Below are 27836 nucleotides of genomic sequence, written 5' to 3' on the forward strand. Positions count from 1 at the left end.
CAGCAAAGGGGGGAACCTTTGCTTCCCGGCCAGGCTGTGCAATGCACAAATCTGGGAGCATCCCCCTGCGTGTGGACTCATCTGCAAATTCGCTGTGGAGCCTGGCTTTGGAGAAGGTGCCACCATTGAAGTCCATCATCTTCAGCTTGCCAGGTGGAGGAAGAGCTTGTCATCCTTGATGTCACCCTCCATGTCTCCAGCAGCAGCAGCCGCACCTGACACAGCTTCTCCAGGGGCTCCTTCTTCCCTGGGGCTGGAGCAGGCTGTCAGTGCTCTGCCCAGGGCCCCGGCTGTCGCTGAAGCAGGACAAGCAAAAGCAGCTGGCGTGGGGGCCACCAGTGCTGGGAAGAGCAGCTCAGCTCCAGCAGCAGGGCTGTGCGTGCCCAGCTGAGGAGCCCTGCGCAGCGATTCAGGCAGGACAAAATCTCTGCCTTTCTTTGCTGCCTCTTGCCAAGGCGCGTGTGCAGCTGGAACTTACCGGCTCCCTGGGTCAAAGCGTGCGTGTGGCTCTCTCCCTTCTCCTATGGCACGCGAATATCCTGCATCCAAGGATCACAGGACAGGTCTTCTAATGAGGGCCTTTCCGAGGAGAGCACGGATAAACATCGTCGGATGAGATCCTGGCACTCTGCGGAGAGAAAGCAGAAAGCACCAGTCAGTTGCAGAAGGCTCCTGTCCGCTTTGCCCCACTCTTGCCATGGCCACGCTGTTCTGCGTGTGCTCAGGGCTGTGCCTAAACTTTGCCATCAATTCTTTCTTTTGGAGGAGAGCAGGAGAGCAGGACATTGCCACCTGCTCAGCAGCTGCCAGAGCGGGATGCTCCTGAGCCCGCTGCTGTCTCCCAGTACTGCTATTCCCCTGTGCTGCAGAGACGAGGATCCACCTGGAGAGAGCCGTCGTGGGAGCGCGAGCCGGCCCCAGGTGCTGTTCCAGCCCCTCCTGAAAGGGTGCTCCCCGCAGACCATCTGGTGCAGCACGATGCCCAGGGACCAGACGGTCGCTGCCTCGCCGTAGTACCAGCCGAACTGGGTCCATTCCGGGGGGCTGTAGGATGGTGTTCCTATGGAATAGAGATGGAGTTCTTCAGGGGGACGCTGCCTGCTCCCAGAGCCTCGCCCCAGCATCCCTGGGCATGCGGGGGCCGCAGCAGCGGCACGCGGCGTGACCCGCTGCCCTCTGGCCAGCACCTGGGACTTGTGTACAAACTGGGGGTTGGAAAAGAAGCCGCTGGTGTTGCAAGAGGGCAGCGGAAGCCCTGGCAAGGCTCGAGCATTCCATGCAAAGGGAAAACCCACTTGGTGCTGGGGAAAAACCACGCTTTCATCCTCCCTGCCTGCACTGCCTCAGAAACCATTCCTAAGCCAAGGCAACCACGGGCAGCAGAGCAGTCCGAGCCCTGTCTCGCCTGCACACCAAACGGGCTGGAGCACAGGTTCTGGCCCCCCCTCTCTGCTACCCTCACCCACGCGTGTTTCTGTGGCGCTGGCTGCCCCAGCCCCAGCGCCAGTCCTGGGCAGAGTGGCTGGCGAAGGCTGCCAGCAGGGCTGGAAGATGGTCCCTCAGCCAGCGCCGCTCAAAAGCAGCTCAGCTGAAGACTCCGGCTGCCATGACTGGCAGCAAAAGGGAGAATCCCCCCTGCCACAGCCGGCTTGGGCTGTGAGATGTTGGGCTGTGAGATGTTGGGCTGTGAGATGCCACTACCAGGAGCCTCCCCCTGCGTGGGCTCACCTGCAAAGCTGGTGTAGGCTGCGGCTTGCAGGTAGGTGCCACAGCCAAAGTCGATGAGTTTGGCCTGCCCGGTGGCCAGGTCAACCAGGATGTTCTCCGGTTTGATGTCCCGGTGCAGGACCCCACAGCTGGTGCAGTGCCGCACGGCCTCCAGCACCTGGCGGAACAGGTGCCGCGCCACCTCCTCGCACAGGAAGCCCCGTGCCCGAATGAAGTGAAGGAGGTCCTGACACCGCTCCGGGCGCTCCAGCACCATCACCACGTTGTTGCGGAGCTCCAGCCACTCGTGGAGCTGGACGATGCCAGGGAAGCCAGCGGACACCTTGTCCAGCAGCACGATCTCCAGCGGTGCTCGGGTGCCGTCGGGCTGCGGGAGGAGCACGATGCCGTCAGCGGGGCTGATGCCGTGCCGGGGCTCGGGAAGCCCTCAGCCAGCCGGGGACGCTCTGCGCGCTCCGCTGGCCCCACGGCCGCTCTCCCTCGAGGCGTTCTGGCGGCTTCCACCCTGCCGGGCCTCGGCTCATCCCCGCCCGCCGCGCCCCGGCTTCTCCCGCTGCCCATCGCTCACTCACCAGCTCGCCCCAATGGCCGATGCGATTTCGCGGCACCCGTTTGATGGCCACCTGCAAGGCAAGGGGAGCAGCGGGCTGAGCTCGCCGCCCGCCGTGCCCAGCCCCATGCTCCTTCTCCTCCTCCTTTGCCCCCCGCCTCCTGCGCCCGCCGCCGGCCCCGCCACTCACCGGGGCGCCGTCCGAGAGCCGCGTGGCCGCGAAGACGCTGCCGAAGCCGCCGCGCCCCAGCAGCGAACCCAGCCGGTAGCGCTCCTTCAGGCCCTGCTGCGCCTTCCGTGCCCGCGAGACGCGGCCGTCAGCGCTCGGCCCGGGGCCAGGAACGGCCCCCGAGCGCCGCTCAACCGCCCCGGGCCGGCCATCCGCACATGGGGGCTCTTTTGGAGGGGCCACCGGCGGCTCGGGGCCGGCGGCCGCGCTCAAGAGCGGCGGAGCTCGGAGCGGGGAAGACGCTGCGGAGGCGGCGGGAGCGGCCGCGCCGCCTGTGTCCCCGGCGGGCCCCGGGAGGAGCCGAGGCCGGGGCCGGGCTCGGGGTCGGGCCAGCCGGAGCCAGGGGCTGGCGATGGTGCCCAGGAGCCAGGCACTGATGCCCGCCCAGCAGCGCCACAGCCAGGACGGCGAGAGCCGGGCGGAGGCGGGACCGCGGCGGGACGCCCGGGGGCGGGGAGGGGGCAGCCCCGCCCGGGGCCGGGGGCGGGCCGGGGGCATGGCCCGGCCGGGCCTGGGGAGAGGGAGGCCGCGGGAGGGGGGGTTGGGGAACCAAAGGGAGAGCGGGAGAGGGTGCGAGACACTGGGAGAGGGAGAGGAGGAGAAGGGACGCAGAGGGTTCTTAGACTCTCTGCTTTTGCGCTGCTGCCGCTGCTGCCGCTGCTGCCGCTGCCGCTGAAGCGCTGGGAGCGTTTGTCCGCGTGTCCGTGTGTCCGGTGCCCGTGTGTCCGTTCCCCCCCGCGCGCCCCACGGCCGAGCCCCGCGCGCCCCGGGGCAGCACGGGCCGCTCCGCTCCGCGGCCGAGGCGGAGTCCCGGAGCATCTCTTGCTCCCACAGCCACACCAAACCCGCTCGGCCATTGGCAGCAGTTTTGCACACGTTTCCCTTTGAAGGGCTCCTCTCTACCCCCATTTCCAAGGAGTCTCCCTGCGGTTTTGGCACCTGCAGCGACAGGACAGCGATTGGGCTTCAAACTTCAAGAATGGAATGGAGGGGCTGGAGCACGTCCAGAGATGGGAATGGAGCTGGGGAAGGGTCTGGAGGACTTCTGAGGGGCAGCTGAGGGATCTGAGGGCGCTGAGCCTGGAGGAAAGGAGGCTCAGGGGGGACCTGGCTCTCTCCAAGTCCCTGACAGGAGGGGGCAGCCAGGAGGGGTGGGGCTCTGCTCCCGAGGGAAAGCACGAGAGGAAATGGGCTCGGGGGAACTCTTGGGCTGGATGGTGGGGAAATTCTCATCCTCCGTGTCTCGACAAAGGGGGAGGGGGGGAGGGGGGGTGGGGTCGGGCACGACCTGGGGAGACGGGGGTGGTGACGCTGGGCTGGGGGCACGGGAAAGGGCACGGGAAGCCAAAGCCCCGCTGAGCGCTGGCGCTGCGCTGGCACGGGGTGAGCCGGCAGCAGGGCCCCGCAGCCCTGAGGGACTCGCCCTGACGGCCGGGGAGTATTGATCCTGGTCTCTAAAAAACGAGACTCAATAAAATATCATTAAAAGGTGCCTCCTTCTCCTTCTCCTCCTCTCCCATCCCTTCTCCTGCTCCCCCCGGGCCCAGCGCCCACCCTTGGCCCCCCGTTTTCCCAGCGCGGCCGCATCCCGCGGGAGGAGCCGGGACGGAGCCGGGACAGGTCGGGCTGGGGCAGCGCTGGGCTCTGGGCCCGGCCTGGGCGCCCCCCACGCGCCCCCTCCCCAAATTCCCCTGGCGGGGGGCGCTGGGGGCGAGGGGGGGGCGCAGGTGGGGTCCGGGTGGGGAGCGCTGAGCGCTGCGGGTCTGCCTGGCAACTGGTGAGTCACCAGCGCCGCGCGCTCTGATTGGCTGAAGCTTGTCATGCGCTGTCTCTGATTGGCGCCTTTCTTCGGGGCTCTTTTGGGGGGACTCTTTCTGTGGGATTTGGGGGTCGTTGGAGGCTGTGGAATTTAGGGGCGTCCCGGCACGTTTTGCTGTTCTCTGGGGGCTGTGTTGGCGTTCAGGTGCTTCCCAAGGGCCCCCCAGAGCGGGGTGACACGGTGGGGACACAGGGGGGTCCCCATTCCCGATCCATCCCAGGGTCGGTTCTGCCCCCTCCACTCTCGGCTCCCCCTCAGTTTCCTCCAAGTCTCTCCCCAGTGCCGCTCAATAAACGGGACCAGCCCAAACTGGGAAGCTTTATTGGGAACACTGGGAGCAGCCGGGCGGGGACAGAGTGACAGCGGGGCTGGGGGGAAACACGACCCCCAAAATCATCGCGGGGACGGAGCGGGGGGTCCCGGTCGGGCCCGAGGCCACGGGGAGAGGCTGCGGCCACCGGCGGCTCAGGAGCTCTGTGGGCAGAGCAAAGGGGGTGACACCGGGCTGGGGGGCCCCGGGGGGGAGCACAGAGCTCCGGGGGAGGGGGGACACGACCTCCGGACCCCTCCCATCATCTGCTTGTGCAGGTAGAAGCCGAACCCCAGCGTCAGGAAGACGAAGCCCAACACGAAGCCCCCGATCCCCATCAGCATCTTGGGGGGCGGGGGGGCAGCTTTGATGGGGGGGGGAAGGGGAAGACGAAGTCAGGAAACGGCAGCGGCTGCCGAAAAGGAACCAGAATGGACTGGGACAGGCTGGGATGAACTGGGACAGAATGGGACACCAGGATACACTGGGACCAGGACCGGGACTGGGCAGGAGCAGATTTGGAGCACCAGGGATTATACTGGGATATATTGGGACCACACTGAGGGCTACTGGGAACATGCTGAGGCCCAATGGGTGCTGCTGGGATATACTGGGAGTGATTTGCACCATACTGAGACTGACTGGAATCATTCTGGGAGTGACTGGAACCACAGTGGTGGTGAAAGGGTGCAGTTGGAAAAATGCAGGGGGCAACTGGGATCATCCTGGGAGCAGCTGGCCCATACTGGGGTCATACTGGGATCATACCGGGAGTGACAGGGTCATATTGGAGTGACTGGCATAGTTCTGGGAGTATCTGGGAGTGACTGGAATCATACTGGGGGTGACAGGAATCAAACCAGACTCATACTGGGAAGTTACCTGGAATCATCCTGGGGGTGACTGGACTCATACTGGGATCATGCTTAGAGCAACTGGGACCATGATGGGGGCAAAAGGCATCACAGGGACTGACTGGGAGTGGCTGGGTTCATACTGGAAGTGACTGGGGCCCTACCTTACTCTACTGGGAGGGACTGAGAGTGAAAAGAACCATACAGGGCATGACTGGGAACAACTGGGACCATGTTGGGGGCAACTGGGACCTTATTGGGAATGACTGGGAACATAAAAGCTTGAGTGGAGTTTTTATCCCGTGGCATTCCCGGGGAGCAGCAGCAGCTCCACGCCCCCAGCCCGGGGGGTGGGAGCAGGGGAACCGCTGGCAGCACCTTCGGGGCACAGCCGAGGGCTGGGGGGCTCCTCCCCCACTTCATTTTCTCTGCCCAATTCAAATCATCCCCTCCCATTCAAATCCCCTCCATTCACATTTTCTCCCCACCATTAAAGTTTCCTTGCCCCAATTCAACTTTTCTCCCCAATTAAGCCCTGAGGCCCCTCCCCGTCCCCGGCTCCTCCCGGCAGGACCCGGCCGGGACCTTCTGGAAACAGCAGCGGGAAGAGTTCCAAAATTCCTCATTACTTCCATCGATTTCCTTGGTTTCTGGGGCATTTTCCTGCGGCTGCTCCGGGCCATGGCTGAGGGGTCCCCTCGGGCTCCAGCCCCTTTCCAGCCCCTTTTGCCAGCTCTTTTCCTCAGCTGACCCAAACCTGTGGACTTTGGGGGGCGGGAAGAGTTGCTCTGCTCGGGGGTCCCCGCGGTGCCCCAGGGAGGCCCCGAGGCCACAGCGCGGTTCCCTCGGGCCCCTTGGAGCGTTTGGAATCTCCAACTCTCAGCAATCGCTGTCCGTGGCATTCAGTCCCCTGTTGGAGAGGATGAAAGTTTGGTAAGAAAGTTTCACAGATATGTAGGCTTGGCAGAAAGATCTCTGAATGTAGAAACTGAGGGTGAGATAGAAATGAAAGCAAGTTTTGATGTAGAGAAAAGGTGTTTTGCTGAACCAGTGATCATTGAATAACTGAGAAGGCAAAGGTTGGAGATGAGCTGGAAGGAGATTTTTATGATTAGAACACAGGTATGTGACAACAAACAAAGACGTGTTTTTCACCAAGTAAATAAGTCTCAAGAAGAGCATAAGTAAATAGAAAACATGTTTTTACCAAAAAGAGAGAGCTATCACCGGCAAACAAATGTCGATGTGGCAGGTGGAAGAAAGGTCTGAGAACTTTCCATTGTAAGCTTTAATTGTAACTTGCTTACTCTTGTGATTGGATAATAATGACTATAATATGGTAATGGTAGTAGCTATTTGGCTATAGCCAAATGTAAAAGTATTGTGTATGGTGCTTATTGGTTGATATGTATTAAGATACTCTGCAAAGAAAGGTTTAAAATGCTTTGTAACTTGAACAGAAAGCTATTACCACAGGCCTAGGCCCTAGGGTGTATCACCGTGTCCCGCAGCCATAGGGAAGAGGAGGAGAAAAGGTCCAGCAGGCAGGAATTGTGCAGCAAGATTGATTTATTTAATTATTTTACAAACTCTTTTATAGACTTTTTTCTTCAGAGTCTAATTGGACAAAGGATCAGCCTCCCCTTGGGGATTGGCTAAAATCCTAAAACATCCATTGTCAAAATATTTTTCTACTGTACCATAAACAAGACTTTTCAAGGTTGCAGGTAGTTTGGTTGTTTGCATTCCCTGCCACCTCTTCTGTGAGAGAGAAACGTCTCTCACGGACTTAGAAAATAGCAAGAAAATCCTTGCTAGCAGCATTTTTGTATCTACAATTCCCCCTTTTTGTTTGATAAGAGAACAACTCTACTATTAATCCTAAATAGAAATTTACATCAGTTATTAATTCTAAATATGTCCTTAAGGCTTTAACGATCTGACTCCATAACAAGAAATTTAAAGTTCAGTCTCTGCTTGTGGGAGGACCATCCCAGTCTCTGCTTGTAGAAGGACCATCTGCCTGATGGTTGACATCCTGGTCATCATCAGAAGAGTCATTAGGCTGATGATCTACATTCTGGTGGCCATTTGGATGGTTGGCGTTCTGGTCATCATTTGGAGGTTGCCTGTTCTGCCTCTGGTGCCGTAGGTCAGGGTGAACACATTTTGCAGGTAGCCACCGTACCCCAGTATCTGTGGAAACGCAAGCATACCCACGACTCCAAACGATAAGCTCATGCAGCCTTCCCACTGGTTAGTGAGTAAATTCCGCACCCAGACTTTTGCCCAGGGCAGTTGTGTCTCGCCTGAAGACTGCAGTGAGAGAAAATGATTCAGAATAACAGGATTATTTGAATTTTGTGGTACTGTAAGGTGATTAATTGTATACGAGCTTTTGCTAGTCGGCTTCAGTCCCAGGCTGGCCCTGGGCTGGCGGCAGCGAGCCCGACAGAAACCAACACCCACGGGGCCACCAGCGCAGAGGCGCAGAGCCGTGCAAGGGACGCTTTGGTTTGCAGGGATGGAAGGGCCTGGGCTCCTCCCCTGCCCCGTTTGACTCGGTTTAGGATTCAATGTTTTGGCCGACATGGGAGGGGAAAAAGGCGTGGTTTTTCTCCAGCACTGGGCGGGTTTTGTCCCTCGCATTTGGGCCTTCCCCGGGCCCCCTCTGCCCTCTTGCAGAACCAGTGGCATTTCCCACCCCACGCGGTTTGTAAACAAGAGTCGGCTGCAGTCGAGAAGGCTCCAGGCGCCTCCTTCCAGGCTGACTCTGCCGATGCTGAGGCTGCTCTGGGCTCTGCCGGGGCTCTGCTGGGGCTCAGCTCTGGGCAAGGCTGGGCCCGCTCTCCCCTCGCATTGCTCCGGGCAGCTGAGTCACGGGGGGACAAGGAAGGGACACATCAAGGGACTTGAGGTTTAACAGAGCTTTTATTCAAAAAACTGCCATAACTACCAGGCTGTCCTAACCACCATAACTAACTAGCAGTGCTAACTACCGTAACTATCCACTTGTCCTAACTACTATAACGAAAAGCTGTCCCCAGGTGCTTCACATCCTCCGCTGCTCCTTCAATTGCTTTGCTGCAGCGATCAGAGGGCTCAGGCTGGAGAGAGGCTTGGCTGATGATAAAAATGGATGCTGCCCAAAGGATGAAAAAGAAAGAAATCAACTGTTACTTTCCCAAGTCAAGCTCCTCACAGGCTCTGTTGCATCAGGACAATGGGGAATGGTTTGAAACTCAGGAGAGGGAAGCAGGCTCAGATTAGATCTGAGGCAGAATTTTTTTATCAGAAGCGTGGGGAAACACTGGCAGAGGGTGCCCAGAGATGTGGGAGGTGCCTCCTCCCTGGAAACATCCAGGCTCAGGTCAGGCAGGGCTCGGAGCCACCTGATCTGCTTGAAGATGTCCCTGCTCCTTGCGGGGCACCTGGTCCAGATGACCTGCAAAGGACCCTGCCAAGCCAAACCAGGCAAGGATTCTGCTGGCTTTTCATGTGAAAAGCAGCGAGACTGGACACTATTGGAGGGGGCCCCAGGAGAAAACCCCTCCCTCGCGCTGCTCTTTCCCCTGCAGCCGCTTCGCATCCACCTGCAGCAGCTCCTGGGCAGACCAGCGCCGCTCCTCGTCCGGCTCCAGGCTGCACTCCAGGAAGTCCCGCAGCAGAGCCGACAGGCGCCTGGGCTCCTGCAGCTGCGGGGTCCCGTTCTGCCGGATCAGACAGCGAGCCTGCGCGGAAAGCAAACACTTCTGAAAAAGCTCTGCCAGCTTCCTTCACACACCCACGAGTGCTCACAGCGACCCCGGTTTCTCAGCCCCAGTCTCCAGGGACACTTTCCTCCCTGGCAGAGATGCTGATCAGAGCTCATTTTTCTATGCCAACCAAAAAAGCCAAACGCTGCTGCAGCCACAGCCATTCCAACATCCACATGGTCTTGCCTTGAGAGCCAATGTCATTGGCTGACTTTGTTAGTTGGAACCTCCATCAGAAATAACCCATTTTGCTTCTCCAAATACGGACACCAGCTTTACAGGCCATTTGCAAGAGTCACTGTGGCCTGCCTGTGGTATTTCCAAGGATTCTTACATCAAATGCATCCCTGCAGTGCCATTGACACTCAAGTAAATGCATTCAAGATGTTCCATCCCAGAAACTGCCAGGCAAGGAACCCAAGGTTTGGGTTGCTGAAAGCTCAGCCTTGGTGACATGGAGAAAGTAGCTTGGGCGAGGAAAGAAATATGTTAGACTATGGGGATGTTAAACAATCATCTCCATGTTTTAGACAAGTTTCCCAGTGAGAAGAGTCAGGGGGAGTTCATCTCGCAGAACCTCTTTCAGAAACTCCTTCAGAAAACTTGTTGGGTTTGGGTGTGGGGTTTGGGGTTGGTCTGGGGTTTTCTGCAAGATAAGGTTAGAGCTGATGCTCTGGCTTCATGTTTTCAGGTCATCCTTGCAGACAGAAGAGCTGCAACAACTTAAAACCCAAAGCAAATTCTGGAGACTGCAGAATATTTGTCTGTGCTCAGGCTGGAGTCCTCTGGGAATTCCCTTCCCGATGGGCAGAGCCCTCCGTCTGCTCCTCCCAGGGCGGGTCCCTCTGTGCTCACAGGCCTCTGCAAACTCTGGGAAATTTGCCTCTTACCATGGCTGCGGTGTGCTCGAAGTAAGGAGGTTCTCCTTCCACCATCTCGATGGTCACAATGCCCAAGGACCAGATGTCCACCTTGGGGCCATAAGGAGAACTGGTCACAACCTCTGGGGCCATCCAGTGAGCAGTGCCCACCATGGAGCTGCACTGCTCCTGCTCAGGGCTGAGCTGAGCGCAGAGGCCAAAATCAGCTGAGGACAGAAACAAACACTGTCAAAGGCAGCTGGAATGAGGAAACCAAGCACAAAGATTGCCCACTCTCAGTCTGAGAATGCACTGCTGAATCCAGCTGGAAAAGTCCGCAGGGCTGTAGCCAAGGCAAGATGGAAGTGGACCCTTAAAGGAACCCTCAGCTTTCATGCAGTGGCTTTTAGTGATTCCCTTGAAGCTTCAGATTCCAACTCTCCCGCCCCTCTGCAAGGGCCACACCCAGAGCAAAGCCACTGCTGACACCCTGCTCCTCTCCTGAGCTCTCTGCATGGGGCAGCCGCTCTCAGCTGGCAGCAGGGGCCGGGCACCGCCACCAGCAGCACTTGTGGGGCTCTGGCCGTCACTGGGAAGCAGCCCCACACCCGCAGCCCGGGAGCGCCGTGCCTGACCAGGAACACCCACCCAGCTTGACAGAGCCGTCCGTTGCCAGAAGGATGTTGGAGCTCTTCAGATCTCTGTGGATCACCCGGTTTGAGTGGAGGAAATCCAGGCCCTGCAGACACTGAGAGAGAGCAAGAAACACGAGGGTGGAAATCAATGGCCGGAATACACAATCCCACAAGAAAGGACAGTTTAGAATTCTGCCAGCAGCAGCTTTGCTGTGACAGGCCAGGAGTGCAGTGCAGACAAGCTCCGGGCAAATGGTTCAAGGCAAAGCTGAGAACAGCAAATCAAATCAAAAAAGACAGAGAGTCCCACAACAGCAGGAAAGAGGACAAGAGCAGAGTGGAAGTGCAGTGACACTGGCAGGCCGTTCACTTCAGAGGCTCTTTCTTCTCCAGCTCATAAAAATAACACAGAAACAAAGCTCTGAGCATGGAGCCACTCCTCTTCTCAGGCCCTGCTTGGAAGGAGCATTGTGTCCAAGCCATGGGAAGCACGAGCAGGATCCCTCACCTCCCGACTGACAGCTGCCATCTCTCCTTCAGCCATGCGTGTCTGTCTGACAACGTCCTGCAAAGTTCCTCCATCCATGTATTCCATCACCAGCCAGAGATCTTCATCAACAAGGAAGCTGGAAGAGGCAAACAATGGCATGGAGATGAACATGCACTGCTCAATTCCCTGATGGAAAAGCCTCGAGTGGAATTTTGTTTCCAGGTCACTTGTAAATGAGGACAGAATCCGATGCAGAGACATTCCTGCCAGGCTGCACAGTCCTTGGGATCTGCACAGTCTAAAGGAGAAGGAGACGCCTGTGGGAAAGGAGAGGCCTTAGATGGCAAGCAAGTGAAAAATGCAGTTTAGCAGCAGCCCAGATCAATGTGGAACCACAACACTTGCCCCCAGCTGGTTCAGCATCTGAACTCAGCAGTTTCACCATTCCCTCCAGAACAAGGCAACACAACTTCCAGAGTTATCCAGGGCAGGGGGCCGTGCAGCACTTAGGACAAAAGTGGTCAAGTGTTTGGAAAACCTTGCAGAAAGTCCCTTCAGAAACAGGCAAGGCCATTGCAAAATGGGCACATGAGGCATTTCTGGAAACAAGAACCTGGTCTTCCTGGCATCTGCAGCAATGGAAAAGAGTTGGGAAGGAGAAGCCAAGGGAAATAATTTCTGCCAGGGTTTATCAGCACTTGTCATAAGACCCAGAAAACTGGGTCAGCTTGAAGGAAAAACCAAACCAAAGCAACAAAAGCACACGGAGGGAGTGAACTCACAGGCTGTTGTTTTGGGAAGCTACGGCCGGGTGAGGCTTTTTCAAAACAGGCTACAGACTGCGGATGCCAGGAGAGATTAACGCAGGGCCCGTGCACGGGATAAGAGCTGAAGCACTCACCTGTCCAAAGAGCTGACAATGTTGGGGTTCTTCTTGTCCTTCAGGACGAGGATCTCATTCACAGCTCGTTCCCTGTTCTGCCCTCTGAGACTCATTTTCTTTATGGCCACCTGAAAGGACATTGCAGCCCTTGAACTGCAGGAGTCTGGGGCAGGAGGCCGCAGCAAACACGGAGCGAGTCTTTGTGGAGCGACGGAGCCGGGCTGTGCCAAACTGCCTTGGGATGGGACACCCGGGCTCAGCAAGTGACATTCCCACAGCCCATTTCTCTGCTCGCTGCGGGGCCGCTTACAGGACACAGGGCCAGAGACATTTGGCCTTGGAAGCTCTGCAGAAATGGGCCCTCAGCTCTCAGCCTCAAAGCTCTCACAGCATTCTCTGCACCTGCAGTTTTCTCAAACCGCCTTAGTTTACCACCACTCTCATTATCATTCAAACACATTTTGCAAGCAGGAAGTAATTCTGGTTCTGTGAAAACAGAGCAAAACAGCCGGGAACCCTTTAGCAATCCTGGGGGATTTGGTCATGATTTCAAACACAACTGCTCTGTTTGGGATTGCACAACAGAGCAAACACGCACAAACATTGCTCAGATGATCCCTGTCACGGGCTGTCACTGACACCAGACCCAAACACAGCTGCAGGGTTTAGGAGAGAGCTTTGCTCTGCACATCCATCTTCTCATTCCTCTCCCTCTCTCTGGGAACAGCTGCAGTAGGACTAAAACCCCAAACTGATGCCAAGCAGGATCGCTCCTTCATTAGGTCTTGAGGTATCCTTTGAAGATGAAACGCAGGATGGAAAAACTGCTAAACAGTGTTCCTGTCCAAGGCTGGGATGAAGATAAATTAGGCCTCAGCCTCCACCAGCTGATGCACTGATGTTTTCAGATATGAAGACCAAGCCAGCGTGTCCTGCTCTGACAGACACCGCTGCCCTCCTTGCATTCCTTTGGGCACTTCAGAAGGCTCAAGTCTGTCGCAGCCGTGCTCTGCAGGCTGACACTGCTGTGCCCTCAGTGGAACAGCCTGTGCAGGAAAGCTCTGCTGGCCCCCCAAAGCTGCAGCCACAGCTCCCAGAAGAGGGGAAAGCCCTCGAGAGCTGCCCGACGCGCTGGGCGTGGTGACACTGACCTCTCCTCCAGTGGCCCTGTCGAGTCCTTTATAAACGGTTCCGAAAGCCCTGGAGACAGAACAGCAGAGAAGAAAGAAGCAGCGCTTTAGGCCCTGGGAGTGAAAGCCAGCCCAGACAGGAGATCTCTGCTGCCTGCAGCGTTTACAAAACACCTGGGTGCATCGACCCTTCAAACAGCAGCGCAGCAGCCACCAGCCCTGTGCCTCGCAAGGTGTGCGAGAGAAAACTGAGGCCCAACACGAAGGAAAAGGGCTGGAGCAAATCCCAAATGTCCACACTGAATTACTTTAGTAATTCAAAACCTAGGGTGGGAGCAGGTGTCTAAAGAACTGGAAAAGAATGTATTTCATCCTTTTCCATTTCCTGCCTATGAGCTGCAGGATCCACAAGGGCCCTGCCATCAGGCAGCTGATGCATTTTCCCCCCCAGTGCAGCAGCTCTGTGTCTGTTACTGAATGTACAGGGCTTACTACCTGTGCTAAAAAGAGCACTTATTAGTTCATCTCTGGTTTCTGTTTCTAAACTGTTATGTTGATAATCCTGAGCAGTGGATATTTTTGGAAGCAAAATATTTGAAAGGAATCTTCTTGAGAACTGTTTTCTGACAGTCACCAGATGGTGAGCTGCTCTTTCAGGCAATCACATTCCAGGGACAGAAGATCTTCCAGGTCCTGCTCCTTGCTGCAGGCAGGACACTGCCAGGCTCAGGGGCCTCTGACGGTGCCTTCTGACCACAGTTACCAATTCTGATCAGGACTGAGAGACAGCAGGATCGTGGCCCAGTGTCTGAAGCTGTTTGCAGCTTGCCTGGCTTCTCACTTGATCCTGCACCAGCAAATACCTGGCCCCTGCTTGTGCAGAAGTAACTGCCGTGCACTTACCCTTGGCCAACCTGCTCCAGTTCCAGGTATTTCTCGGCAGGCTCCCCCACGCTCACGGTGCTCCCTGAAAGAAACCACATGGAAGACGCTCCCTCCCAGATGGAGACCCCGCCTTGCAGCAGGGCCAAAATGCAGCCCCACTCCCTGGGGCCGGGAGCCCCTTGCTCTCAGCTGGGCAAGGACAATAAATGACTCTGTGACATTCAGCTGCACAGCAAGCCTGGGTGCAGCTGATGCTGAGACACACACGCAGCACCCTGCTCTGGCACACAGCAGCACAGCAGACGTACTCAGCTGCATCAGGCACCACTCCTCTCTGCCCTCTGGCTGCAGGGCTGTGCTGCTGTCAGAATGTTCAGCCCAGGATCCCGCAGCAGAGGGAGGTTCAGTGTCCTCTTCCCAAGCAGAGGGAGGTTCCCCATCCTCTTCCCAAAATTCAGCAGGTTCCTGGTCTTCTTTCCAAGCCACGGCATGTTTCCTGTCCTCTTCCCATGCTGGGAGAATTGCAGCCTCCTCTTCCCAAATCACAGGATGTCCTCTGTCCTCGTCCCACGCTGGGAGATGTCCGTCGTCCTTCTCCCATGCCACTGGAGCCTCACTGTGCTCGTCCCACACCGGGTGATGTCCACCATCCTCGCCCCACACCACAGGAGCTTCACTGTTGTATTCCCGAACCATGGGATGTTTGCCCTCATCTCCCAGGACAGAGGGAAGTTCACTGTGGTCTCCCGGGACAGAGGGAAGTTCACCATCATCCCCCAGAACAGCAGGAAGTTCACTGCTGTCTTCCTCCTCTTTGGCCTCCTCTTTGGAAGCACAGGGAGCCAGAGGAGGAGCTGATGCTGCTTTTGTGCCCTGTGGACAGATGGTAGCGTGAGGGACGGGAAGTTCTATCTCAGTTATCGCCTTATTTATCCTCAGCTACACATCCAGCTGCACTAAGCAGAAATGGGATTCAGAGCTGTTCAAACTAGGAATGGGCTAAAGTCGACATTGCCACTTATTGCTGGGCATTCCATATTCCACCGTGGCTAAAGCCAGCAAGCAATCTTCTGCCTGCAAAACCAGACCTGCAGCTCTTCAAAAGCTCTTCAGCAGAGAAGGAGAAAAGTGCCAGGGATCCCTTTGCTACTGCTGCTGCTGCAAAGACACTGGCAGGAACTTTCCTTCAGCCTCCCAGGCTGGCGCTCGACTGCCACACGCCAAGCTCACAACTCTCTGCACAATTCCAACCACCAAAGGTTCCTTTCCCACTCACCGAAGGAGGAGCTGCTCGGGATCCACGCGTGAGGTGCCCTGCAACGGGACAGGCAACACGAAGCAGATGCTGTTAGGAAAAACCTGCCCGTGGTGGGAACTCCCACGGAGCAAGGACACCCCGAGAGAGCATTTTGCTTCCACAACATCCCTCCAGGAGCCACAGTCCCTTCGCACAGCAAGCAAGAGAACAGCACAGAATCCTGGGCTGTCAGCCCTTGGCTACAGCAGCCAACGCAGGGAGTTCCAGGCTCTGCTGGCACAGACTCTGCGCTTGAGGGAACAGAACCCCCCCGGCTCCATTGCAAATGCTGTGCACGCCCCGCTGGCTGCAGACACCCCCTTTTTCAGCTGCAGCTGCTGGCAGGAGCTCTCCCAAACCAGCGGTGTCTTAATGGCAATTTGGTTACAAAGGCAGCTCAGTTCCAGTGGGAGAACAGAAAGCACACAGCAAGCCCGATGGCACCGACGCTGCAGCCAGGGAAAACCTCGACTTACGTGCCAAGTGGGCTAAAAAATACCCCGAATAAGCCACAGAGTACAGAGTGCAAACTGCAGCAACCGCTTGCTGGATCATTTTGGCCGTGCTGCACACGTGGCAGAGTGTACCCCTGCAAGCACAGAAGGACACCCGGCAGGGGCTGGGCTGGCTGCTGAGAATGCCTCGGGCAGGAGGATCCTCCGGCAACCAGCGGGCGCCCAGAGCCGCTCTGGACACTGAGGGCTCCGTGCCCACAGCAACGGGAACACGGCGAGGACGCGGCAGCGTTCCCGTGACATCACAGCAGCAGCTCCCGCAAGAACCGCCTGGAAGGTTCTCCTCTGTCACAAAGGAGCACAAAGGATCCTCCCGGGGCACAGCCTGTTGCTCAAAGCCTCCAAGAGGAACCCAGAAAATGCAGCAGACAAGGAGAGCCCATAGCCAAGCCTGAACAACGAAATCAAAGCCATGCACCGATGCTCCGAATTAGGGGCGGGAGTCGGGAGGCTGCAGGGCTTCCCAAGGAGCCGGAGGCAGCCAACACGCAGGGCTGGGCAAGTCGGGCCGGGAGCAGCGGAGAGCTTTGTTTCCCTTCCCAGCTGAATGGCGGCTCGGGCCGGGCCCGTTCCAGGGCTGTTCCTCAGCTGCGGCTTTCCCCTCACGCAGCCCGGGGGGCGCTGGGAGCGCGGGGCGAGGCTGGGCCGTGTGCAGAGCCCGCCCCTCGCTGCGATTGGGCGGTGCTGCCGTCAGTCGTGGTTCTGGCGCGCTGATTGGTCGGAGCGGGGAGCAGCCCGGGCCCGGAGCCGCCGGCAGGGCGGCCGTGGCGCAGCAGAGGCGCCATTGGCGGAGCGTCTGTGCGGGCCCGGGAGCGGCGGCGGCGGCCGGAGCCCGGTGAGGCGGCGGCGGAGCTCGGAGGCGGCCCCAGCGCAGGTGGGAGCCGCGCTCGGTTCTGGCGGGGCTCGGCGCTGGCTGCGGGCGGAGGGGGCGGCAGGGGGCTGGGGCGGGTTCGTTGTGCCGTGTGGGCGCCGTGTTCGCCCTGGCGTGAGGGCGCTGCGGGAGCGGCTGCCCGCGCTCTCCTTGCCGCTGCTGCCTCGGCAGGAGCCGGTGCCGGAGCAGCGCTGGCTCGTCCCGGCTGCTGTGGGTAGGACAGAGGTGGCTGCCCCGTCGGCGGGAGTGTGCGGGAAAGTTCCCGTGGCCAGAGGTTTGTGTGCCCAGAGGAGCCGGAGGAGTCCTGTAAAAGGAACTTTATTCCTGGACCAAGGGAGAGGCCACGGGGCATTTCCCGTGGGCTCTGTCCAAGTGTTGGAGGACGCAGCCTCCTTTTTATGCCGATTTCCCGGCCGCATCTCCGTGTCCCTTTCCGCAGTGGCTGAGGTCCTTGGAAGGTACAGACTTCCCGGTGCGCCTGCTGCATGTGCCCCTTAATGTGCACCCCCACTTTGTAGAACATCCGGTATTCATGGCTCTGTGGAGTCCTTGTTCTTCTTCGGGAAGTTCAGGAATTTCGCAGGAGCTTGGCTGAGCCGCGGTTTCTGTCAGCTAGTAACACTTTTCTGAAATTTTATGGTTTCTCTTGTTACATCCTTACCTCCAAGTCCCTGCCCCTATCTCCAATGGGATTCACAGCATCTGTTTCTAAAGACACGTTCATTTTTTTCCTTTCAATCCCCCCTTCTTATTTTTTCAGTACTTTTCTTTACAAACTTTAAAAATGCCTTAATCTGTTTTTCCTGGGCTTTCTTTGGTTTTGGGATTATTCTCAGTGACCTCATTCTGTGTCCTTTTGCAGCCGTTTCTGGGTCAGGAGGCCTGGCTGCCACCTGCATGCCCTTGATCCCCTGCTGAATGAGCTGCACTGAGCAAGGTGTGGTGCATGGTAAAAAGATGAGAGTTGCTGTAGCACCTGAGAGGATAAACAGCATTGGTTTAACCCATGGTCTGCCAGGGAACCACGAAAACGTGTCCCATTCCCATCCTTTCCACGTTTGGAGCGGTACATGAGCTGCTTTCTTCTTTCCTTTGTTCTCTGTTTCACCACTTTTCCTTGGCCATCTCTTTGACAAGGGCAGTTTGAGTAATTTAATTTTCCACAACCTCCTGGTCCTTCTGCTGAATCTGATGCCATCCCAGGGTGAAATGTGGCGTTGCTCATGGGAGTGGATTGGTGGGTGCGAAGGTCAGGAGCTGGAGCTGTGTGCTTGGTTATGGTTTGGAGGACAGCTTGTAATCTAATGATGCATTGAAATGATCACTGGGTTCTCTGGCACCTGGTATGAATTTGTTTGGGTTCCCAGGGGCTGCTCCATGGTGTTGTAGGATTTGTTCTGGTGGCCGTTCATCTTTTCCCCATTTTTGGGTGCTCCCAGAAATGCCAGGGATGCATCAATTGACCTCTTTTCTCTGATGAAAGCATCACATCCTTGGATTCCCAAGTGATTTCGCTGACCTTGTGGCAGCAAAAGCAGCCCAGTGGTCAAACGCACCCTGTATAACCCAGACAGTGCCAGCAGATGTTGGAGTGGGGAGAGGGATGATTCCCCCCCGCTTTTGTGAGTGAAGTTCTCCCAACATTCTCCGTTTGCTGTTTTCCTTTGCAGCTTCAGGGATTTCTGTTGCAGAGTCAGAGATGCTCAGTGCGGGCTCTGCCTTTAGCGATGCAAATTCCGTCTGTGCAGGGAGGCAGAGCTTGGGGTGAGGGGCAGAGGGAATCAGCCCAATTCCTCTGGCAGGCAAGGAGAGCCTGGGACATTGTGCACACTTCCCGCAGCAGAGATAATTTGCATTTCTAAAGCTCCTCTGCTGGCTGCTTGGAAGGAAACTTCTCCTCCGGGGCAGCCATCAGGTGACTCACCTATGGGCCCTCCTCCCCCCGCCCCCCCGCCCCCAAGCTGCTCCTTTCCCTTTTTTTTTTTTCATGTTTTTTTTTTTAACTGTTTATGAGTTAAAGGGTCTCCTTTAAAGATCTTCCAGTTTTGCACAATGTAACCTACAGGTGAACATCGAAAAACCCATTCCAAAATTCTGCCATCACTAACAGCCACGCACACACATACATAAAAAAACCCCTAAACTAATAAAGATTTTCGCTATTTCTTTTCCTGAGACTATAAATTGACTCTCACACCCCTGGCCCAGACCCAACTGACAATGTCAAAGTAGGATTATTAAGAAAAAACCTTCTAATGATGTAATCTTGTCACCTAAACTGCGGGGGGGGGGGGAACAAAAACTCTCCAACAACCTTTTTAGTGTATGAGAATCAAGGCTGAAGAAAACGAATACAAAAGCTAAGTTTTTAGCAATGTAATATTGAACATTTATTAGTAGAACAAAGGCAAATCACAGCCTGGGGCGCTTGGCAATGTTGCCAGAGGCGCCCTCCATTCATTTTACTGTGGGCTTAAGTACTCTCCTGAACTGTTACATATTCATTAACCCAGAAAGGAATTTACACTTCCCTCCCCTTTCCCCCTGTCCCGTTTCTGCCCCTTCCCCCAGCAGGACACCGCCTCAGTCCTCTGGATCGCTTCAGAACTGCAGACAGGCCCCCTCTCTCCGGTGCCTCCGCAGTCTCCAGCCTCATTTGCAGCTGCCAGTTCCCTTGGGCGGTGTGAGCTCTGATGAGGTAACAATCTTCCTGGGATGCATGCGGTTTATCTTCTTTGTTTCTCTAAGATGTCTTGATTCCTGGCTCTGTAGTTTCTCCGCTCAAAAGACATTTATTACCATGTGTTTATTAAGACATTTCTTAACATATTAAAACTATTTCAAAGTTACAATTTACCTTAATCTTGTTTCTACTTAACTACATTATACTGTAACACTATTTCTACACAATCCATCATCACTTCTAAATGTTTGAATCATATATGTGAACGACAACATTTATCATTCACTCATTTACCACACCAGGGTAAGGAATTGAAAACATGGATTCCAGGGAGATAATTGAATATCTGGCCTGGGTCTGGCTCTTCTTCTTGCCAAAGCCAATGGCAGCAGCCGTACCCGTGGCATCTTGGTTTCTCTCAGCAGTTTCAGAAGGTGTTTCTTTATTTCCCCATTCATTCTTTCTACCCGACCCGAACTCTGGGGATGCCAGGGCGTTTGGAGGTCCCACTGTGTTCCTAAAGCAGCCAGAACAGCCTGAAGGGTCATTCCTGTAAAATGAGTTCCCCTGTCTGAGTCCATTGCTTCCACAATCCCATATCTTGGAATTGTTTGTTCCAAACATGCCTTAAGAACTGATGCAGGGATTGCTGAAGCAGTTGGAAATGCTTCTGCCCCGCTGTGAGCTGCCATGCTGTTAGCAGAAGATATTGAAGCCTTCCTGCTCAGGGCATTTCAGTGCCAGGCTCTTCCAAGCACCCCCAGCTCGGCCCTTTGAGCTGAGCATGCGGGCGCTGAGCTGCGCTTTGTCTCATTCCCTTTCCTTAAGAGCAGCGTGTCTTGTCACTCTTTTCCCTTCTGCTGCCCTTGCAGACCCATCCCTAAACACCTTTTCTCCCTCAGGCCAGGGAATGTCTGGTAAATCTCTCCTAGGCCGGCTCTGGAGCTCTGTCACTTGACTGCAGCCATGGGTTTCTTGCCAGCCCCGTGTCCAGGGCCGTTCAAACAGGAGGCTGGGTTCAACCCTTGCCCTGTCCTCAACTCTGAATCCTCCTGTTCCATCCAACAAGTTTCATTCTGTAAGAACCCAGCGCTGCTCATCCATTTAGAAGCTCCTTTGGTTTAACTCCAAGCTTTACCTTGATGCCAGGCTGGAACAATGAGAGATTCTGCTGCTGTCAGTTTTCAGGCCTCAGTTGCCATTGAAGCCGGGGCTGCACAATTCTGCAGACAATGAGGCCACTCTCTGGCCACTGGGTGAAACATTTGAGCCCAGGAATTCCTTTGGCATGGCCCTGTTTAACATCCACATGCAATTCAAATGGTTTTTCCCTGTCTGGGAGGGCCAGGGCAGGAGGCTCAGTTAATCTGCTTTTGAAGCCTTGAAAATTGTGCTTTCCTTCTGGTGTCCATGATGGGGTTTCTTGCCTGGCAGGAGAGGAGAGTTGTAGGGAGAGATGCCTGGCTCCGGAAGCGCTGCCTTTAGCAGCAGGGACTCAGTAAGAGGCTGTAACCCCTTCCTTGCCTCCCTTGGAACAGGGTATTGCTTTTAGACACCACTTGTCCTGGATGCTTCAGAGGAATTTGGAGAGGCTCCATATCTGATTTTCCCTATTTCCGTGGGGCTGCCCACACTTCTGGGTTCCCTTCAGCAGAGGCCTTTGCAGACATTTGACACCAAGGTACAGCAGCATTAGCCTCTGTATCTCCTTTTACAATGTTAATTTGTATTCCTGCTTTTGCCACCAAATCCCTTCCCAGTAAGTTGCAATCACAATTAGGAACAAACAGAAATTGATGCATTTCAAACCTGTGGATGCTAAAAGGCAGGAGCAGAGAAATTTTCCAGCTCTGTAGCATTTTTGAAGTTTTCCTTTTTCATGATTTAGCTGAGAAACAGAGAAATCCAGCTTCTCACAGCTTCTCTGTGAAATCTTTCATTGTCATGCAAACTGGATGGACAACAGTTTGCAAGAATGTAAACTATTTTTACACCTGCTAGTTGTTGTGAGAACTCTAAAATTGTTTTCAGTCTTGTGAGAATAATATTTGGAAATGGGTGTTTTACTGCTCAGCTCATCACCTTGAGAGGTGGTGAATGAATAAACCAATCATGTAATTTCTTTATTGTAAACTACACTATAAAATATGAGCTATTAATTAAATGAGGTCTCAGCTCTGTTTTAGTCATGTCTTGGATCTATGTCGTGATTCACCGTTCTGTAGGGAATAACAGCGACATAAACCCATCCCCCACATCTACTGATAGTGGTTGAATAAAACACACCTGCCAATCTTTCCCACTTATTCCCTGAATAATCAAGGAACTTCTTGACAGTTTCCCCCCTTAGGTGTCAGATTCAGAGTGGATTGAGAGGCCCCTGTGTCCATCAGGAGCGGCCTCGTCTCGATCCAGACGCGCCCTGAATGTTCTCAAGGGCTCTGGTGCGGTGGGTCCCTGGTCTGCTGGGAGCTCTGCCAGCCCTGACAATCCATGTCCATGTGGGGTGGACTTGCTGGTGCTGAGGGTGCTGCTGTCTGTGCTTGCAGTGTCCTTCTGGCCTGCAGATGGACCCCTGATTCCTTGCCAGGGGCTGTTTGGGTGGGCTCTGCCGTGCCGAGGAGGGCAATGCCTGTGCCAGGTGCTTGTGGCCGCCGCCGTCCCCTGGGTGCTGGGGCCCCCTTGGGCCCTGCGGTTCATCCCTGGGGGGCTGTAGAAACTCTGCCATGGCCTTTGCCTTCACCTTGGCCTTTTGCTCATCCCTTCTTGCATTGCCCTGCTGAGCCTTTCTGGCCAAGTGCTGCAGGGGCTTCTTGTGCCTCTCCTGCAGCCCCCTCAGTGCCCGTGGGTGCTCATCCTCTGACAGCTGCTGAGCTTTCTGCAAAATCATTTGTTTCTCCCGTGACCCAAAAAAGATCGATGAAGGAAAATCCTGATCCTTCCACATCCCGCAGCCTCCTGGGGGCCGGGGGCCACTGCCGGCCCTGCCCGGGGGGTGTTGGGGTCAGGCAGTGCCCGGCGCTGAGCCCCGGCTGCCCCACAGCCCCGGCCCTGCCCCACAGCTCCCCACAGGCCCCCAGCCCGTGCTGCCCTGTCCTGCTGCTCCCCACCACAGAGAAACACCCTGAAATACTGACCTCCTTGTTTCCCTGTCCCGGAAACCGGGGATACAAAGAGATGTAGCTGGCCCTGAGGATTAGAGGGTTTTGGCCCTTTTTGAGGGTAAGATCGGGAATGGTGCTGTAAACATTCCTATTCTCACTATTTTTCTCTTCCTCCTCTTTTCCATCTTCCTTTTCCTTTCTTACCACATAGATTCCTCCTGCTGCTGTTTGCCTTAACCATATTCCTGCACACTCCCTTCAACCAATCCCTTCCCAGCACACCAACACCATCCGTCCCCTGTTGCTGAGACCCCTTCTCGACTTCCCTTTTTACTCCTGCCAGGTGTTCATGTCCTTAATTAGCTCTGGGAGAATGTGCAAACTGCCTCAACATTGTCCCCTTTTGTTTGGGAAACGATATCCATGGTTCTGTTCAGGCTTTGTTGTTGTTCTGGAAGTTGAGGAATTGAGCAGGAGCTTGGCTGAGCAGCAGTGTGTGTCAGTCAGTGCCATTTTGTGGAGCTGCTGGTTTGTGCTGTCACTTGCTTGTGTGCAAGTGCGTGTGGCTGTGTCCGAGCAGATTCAGAGCATGTGTTTGTAAGGAGGCGTTGGTGTTCTTCCTTCCATGGGGGTCTCCTGTGTGCCGGTTTCCTCAAATTTAGAAATACATCCTCTGTGAGAAGGCACAACCACCCCTCACCCACCAGGTTCAGGAAAAAATGAATTTTCCTCAAAGGAAACTGAAAGAGATAAAACCTATTTATTTAACAAACAAACATGGAAAGGATAATGATGCTAAATAATAAAACCTCTTGATCTGCTGAGAGAAACCTGGGAAAATTTCAGAGTCCTTCCGTAGATCTCTCTCTCCCCCTCCTTGGAGCTGGGACAGGGTGGTGGGCCCACCTCCAGGGCCAAGGCCTCTATGGAAAGTCCTCCCAATGTATTCTGATGTTGAAACTGTCCAGCAGAGAGAAAAGGGAAAAAAGAAAAAAGTCCCAGAAAAAACAAACATTCAAAAAACTGAGGAAAAAAACTGCTGAAAGGTGGCTGGAAAGAAAAGCAAGCCGGGTGCTTCCCTTCCCTCTCGCTCTCCTGCCGCAGCTGAAAAAGTAATCTCTATCTCTCTGTGACCTTGAACAAGCTGCAAACTGCTTTGGGAAGTTTTGCTCAGTTTTTCCTTCCCCCTCTCAGGCTCAGTTTAGAGGCATAGAAAGTGTCTTGGGGTGACCTTATGATGTGTATCCCATATCGCTGCCTATGCCCAGAAATTAATTTTTTGTGCCTTTCTATGCCTCTAAACTGAGCCTGAGAGGGGGAAGGAAAAAAAAACTGACCAAAACTTTCTCAAAGCAGTTTGCAGCTTGTTCAAGGTCACATAAAGATAGGAGGTTGTTTTTTTTTCCCCAGCTGCGGCAGGGGAGCGAGGAAGCACCCGGCTTGCTGTGTTCCAGTCAGCTTTTGGCCAGTTGTTTTCAGTTTCTGGTTCTCCGGAGAGAGAGACTGAGAGTTGGATTTTGCTTTTCCTTCTCTAGAATTCTGGATTTTCTCCCTTTGCTACTGCACTGCTTTCAACCTCAGAGCACATCGGGAGGACTTTCCATCGGGCACAGAGGGCCTGGCCCTGGGCCAAGCCCCAGCTCCGAGGAGACCAAAGGGAGGACTCTAACGCTATCCCAGGTTTTTCCTCCACAGCGAAAGATTTTACCATTTAACCTCATTTTCCTTTCCCGTGTGTTTGTTAAATAAATAGTTTTATCTTCTTCACTTTCCTTCGAGGAAAATTTTTTTTTCCTGAACCTGGTGGGGGAGGGGTGGTTGTGCCTTCTCTCAGAGGATATATTTCTAAATTTGGCCAAACCGGTACAGAAAGGCACAAGAATTAATTTCTGGGCAGAGGGCAGCGATATGGGATACACATCATAAAGTCACCCCAAGACGGGGGGGTTTTGACACTCCCAGACCCCCAAAATTCCAGGAAAAGGGGGGTTGAGCACTCCCAGAGCCTCAAAAAGGTGGAAAAAAGGAGTTTGAGTACCCTCAGTCTCTAAAACTCCTGGGATCGGGGGGGGTCTGGGCACTCTCAGCACCCTCCAAAATCCTGGGAACAGGGCAGTTGAGGAAAACCCAGAGCCCTAAAATCATGGGAAAAGAGGAGTTTGGCTACTGCAAACACCTGGTTGCGTTAAACTCTGAAATCCCACAGAAAAAGTCCCCCCAAAAGAGCTCCCACCTCACCCTCCACTGGTGCATCCACACCGGGGAGAGGCCCTGTGAGTGTCCCGAGTGCAGGAAGAGCTTCTCCAGCAGCTCAGCCTTGACCCAACACCAAGGGAGGCACCGCTAAGGGAAGCCCTGCGAGTGCCCCGAGTGCGGGAAGAGCTTCGTGCGCTGCTCCAGCTCCATCCCCCATGGGAGGATCGGCGTTGGATGATCCCCAGTGACCCCCGTGGGGCAGAGCCCTGGTGACCCCCGTTCCGGGTGATCCGCGCTGGGTGGGGGGAAGGTGTTGGAGAGATTTCTTTGCCTTCTCCTTGTGCTGCTGGGATTTGGTTGGGAATAAATTCCCTCCCTGTGCCCAGGCTGGCTCTGTTGTGCCCATGCCGGGGCTCGGGGCGGGATCTCTCCCGGTCCTTCTCTCAGCTCCTGGGCCTTTCCTTGTATTTCCTGTCCCTGTGCAGTAGCAGAGGGCAGGGACAGAGCGGTTTTGGTGTCTCCCGGCATCCAGGCAGGGCCAGCCCAGCCCCGGGGGTTGTGAGGGGCTTGTGGGTGTCCCCCATTTGCGGGATGTCCCCGCTGGAGGAGGGTGTCCCCCCTTGCTGCTGCCCCAGCCCTCAGGCAGAGCTCAGCCAAGCAGAGAATGCCCTCAGCTGGGGCCTCGTTTTTGGCACAGCTGAGCCCCTGGACATCTTCATCCCCATCTTGGAGTGCACCTGAGCTCCTGGATATCTGGGACTGAGCAACTCCAGGAGTTAAAATGCTGGAAAAGGGGATTTGGGGCACTGCCACCACTGAAAATCCCAGGAACAGGGGGGTTGGGGAACACATAAAGCCCAAAATCCAGGGAACCAGAGGGGTTAGGGAACACCAAAACCCCCGAAATCCTGGAAGAAGATGAGTTTGGGCATCCTCAACCTCCCAAAATCCTGGAAAAAGAGGATGTGGGAACATCCAGTTCCCCAAATCCTGGACATATGGGGGTTTTTAGACTCCCAGACCCCCAAAATGTCAGGAAAAGGAGGGTTTGAGCACTCCCAGACCCCAAAGTGGTGGAAAAGGAGGAGTTTGAGTACTGTCAGTCTCTAAAAATCCTGGAATCGGGGGGGGGGGGGCACTCCCAGCACCTTCCAAAATCCTGGGAACAGGGCAGTTGAGGAAAACCCAGAGCCCTAAAATCATGGGAAAAGAGGAGTTTGGCCACTGCAAACCCCAAAAATTGCGGGAAAGGAGAACAACCCTGAAAAAACAGGAGATTGGGACAACGCCCTTCCCCCAAAAAATCCCCAGATGGTGAGGAAGGAGCGGGAGAAGGGCCCGGAGAGAGGAGGAGAAGGAGGCGGGATTAGGAAGGAGGAGGAGCGGGAGGAGAGATGGAGGAGGAGGCGGGGGAGGTGGAGCCGGAGGAAGAGGAGCGAGAGAGGCAGAGGAGGAGCAGGAAGAGGAAAAGCAGCAGGGGAAGCGCGGGGTCGGAGCCCGCTCTGTCCGCTGCAGCCCCGGGAGCATCCCGCAGGTGAGCGGGGAGGGGGAGCTCGCCCCAAATCTCTCGGGGGGTCTGTAAGAGACGGTCCGAAGATCCCTCATCTGCCTCACGATCATCGCCAGGGACAGAGACTGAACACAGGAGGCCTGGCCTGGCTGAGGTGGAGTGTCTGGAAATTGATGCAGGTCACAATGGACTGCGCCGTTCTCGCTGCCCAGGCGGGAAGGACTGCGCTGAAGCGGAAAGGAATGACCTGTCCTGTACACCTGTCCTGTACCTGCTTCCCAAAGCAACGGGCCCCATAACAACGGCTGTAGGTTTCCCCAGCTCTTGGCCAGCTGCCCCTTGCTTCTGAAAAGGGCTATAAAGGGACTTTCTAAATTAACCGAGACGAGATCTCCCCACGGAAAGAAGACAAATCTATTGGCAGGAGACCACGAGGACTTCGTCTCATCCGTTGGTAGCTATTCCCCCCCACCCCCTTCCTCTCTACTCTTTTTACTTTGTTTTCTTTATCTCTCTCCCTTTCTCTCCTCTATCACATTACCGTGCTGTGGGCACTTAATAAAGGTGCACTGTTCTGATTAAAACTGAAATCCCTTGTGTCCTTTTACACTCTGAGATCGATAAATGAACCATCACAACCCCTGCTTGTATTAGCAGATCGTGACAGGGTCCCCAGGCGGCGTTTTCTCTTGGGGGGTGTTTGGAGCTCACAGCTTCTGGAATGGAGCCCCAAATCTCTTTGTGGGTCCCTGGGAGGGTTTCATTTTGGGGCAGAGGAGGGGGGGCGATGTTTGGATCCTGCAGGTCCCCAAAGCTGAGCCGCAAATGCCCCTTCGGGGGATATTTTGGGGGCTCCATCCCGGTGCGAGGGTGGGAGGGGGAAATCGGTCTTGGGGCCTCCCAGGAGAGCGGTGGAGGGGAACACCGGGAGCCCGGGGTGGGGTGAGGGGAGAGGGGCGATCCCGGAGCTGGGGGACCCCCGGCAGCCTGGAGATGGGGTGAGCCTGGATAAGGGGGGACCCCTGGGATTGCTGTAAGCCTGGAGCAGAGAATCAGGGGAGAAGGGACCCCTGGGACCCCCAAAATCCCTGGATCATCCCTGAGCGGGACCCCAGAGAGGGGAGAACCCCAGGAGCCACGGGACCCCGATGAGGCCAGGGAAAGGAGAGCCCCAGAACACCAAAGTGGAGAGATCAGAGAGGGGGAAGTGCTGAGAGGGTTTTTTGGGCTGAATTGTGGTGGTTTGGGGTTTTTATGGACGCAAAAGCCCTGGAGACTCCCAGAGATGGACCTGGGCAGAAGGAACCCCCAGCCCAAGGCGCTCACCCCTTTTTTCTCCCCCCAAACCAGGATTTGTCATTCCCAAGGCGTGGCCGGATGGAGGAGGAGGAAAAGACCCGGAGATGCGGCACGAGGAGGGGCTGCAAACGCAGCCCAGAGAGATCTAAGGAGGAAAGAGCCCCCCTGTGCCGGGAAGGCGGCCGGAGATCCAGGGGGAGCTCGGAGCTGGGGGAGAAGCCTCAGGGTGGAGA

The 27836-nt window shown here is 55.6% G+C and overlaps 1 protein-coding gene, 1 long non-coding RNA gene and 1 pseudogene across 2 annotated transcripts; 2 read left to right on the plus strand and 1 right to left on the minus strand.

Moving 5' to 3' along the window:
- The window catches only part of LOC138102437 (uncharacterized), a 705988-nt pseudogene that overhangs the window by 513589 nt on the left and 164563 nt on the right, over positions 1–27836 (plus strand).
- LOC138102406 (serine/threonine-protein kinase PAK 3-like) lies at positions 522–27824 on the minus strand (the record flags this gene model as incomplete). Its single annotated transcript, XM_069000116.1, has 12 exons — positions 522–628; positions 3796–3961; positions 4891–4980; positions 9084–9221; positions 10136–10332; positions 10754–10853; positions 11249–11366; positions 12132–12241; positions 13265–13313; positions 14147–14206; positions 14403–15006; positions 27641–27824. Coding segments are annotated over 12 exons (1923 nt in total), but the record flags the coding sequence as incomplete, so codon positions are not given.
- On the plus strand, positions 16704–24325 carry LOC138102458 (uncharacterized). The gene is made up of 3 exons (XR_011147425.1): positions 16704–16814; positions 19386–19509; positions 24134–24325. It is a non-coding gene; the product is annotated as an uncharacterized lncRNA (long non-coding RNA).

The sequence above is a fragment of the Aphelocoma coerulescens genome, unplaced genomic scaffold, assembly GCF_041296385.1.
Source record: "Aphelocoma coerulescens isolate FSJ_1873_10779 unplaced genomic scaffold, UR_Acoe_1.0 HiC_scaffold_75, whole genome shotgun sequence".
NCBI lineage: Eukaryota > Metazoa > Chordata > Aves > Passeriformes > Corvidae > Aphelocoma > Aphelocoma coerulescens.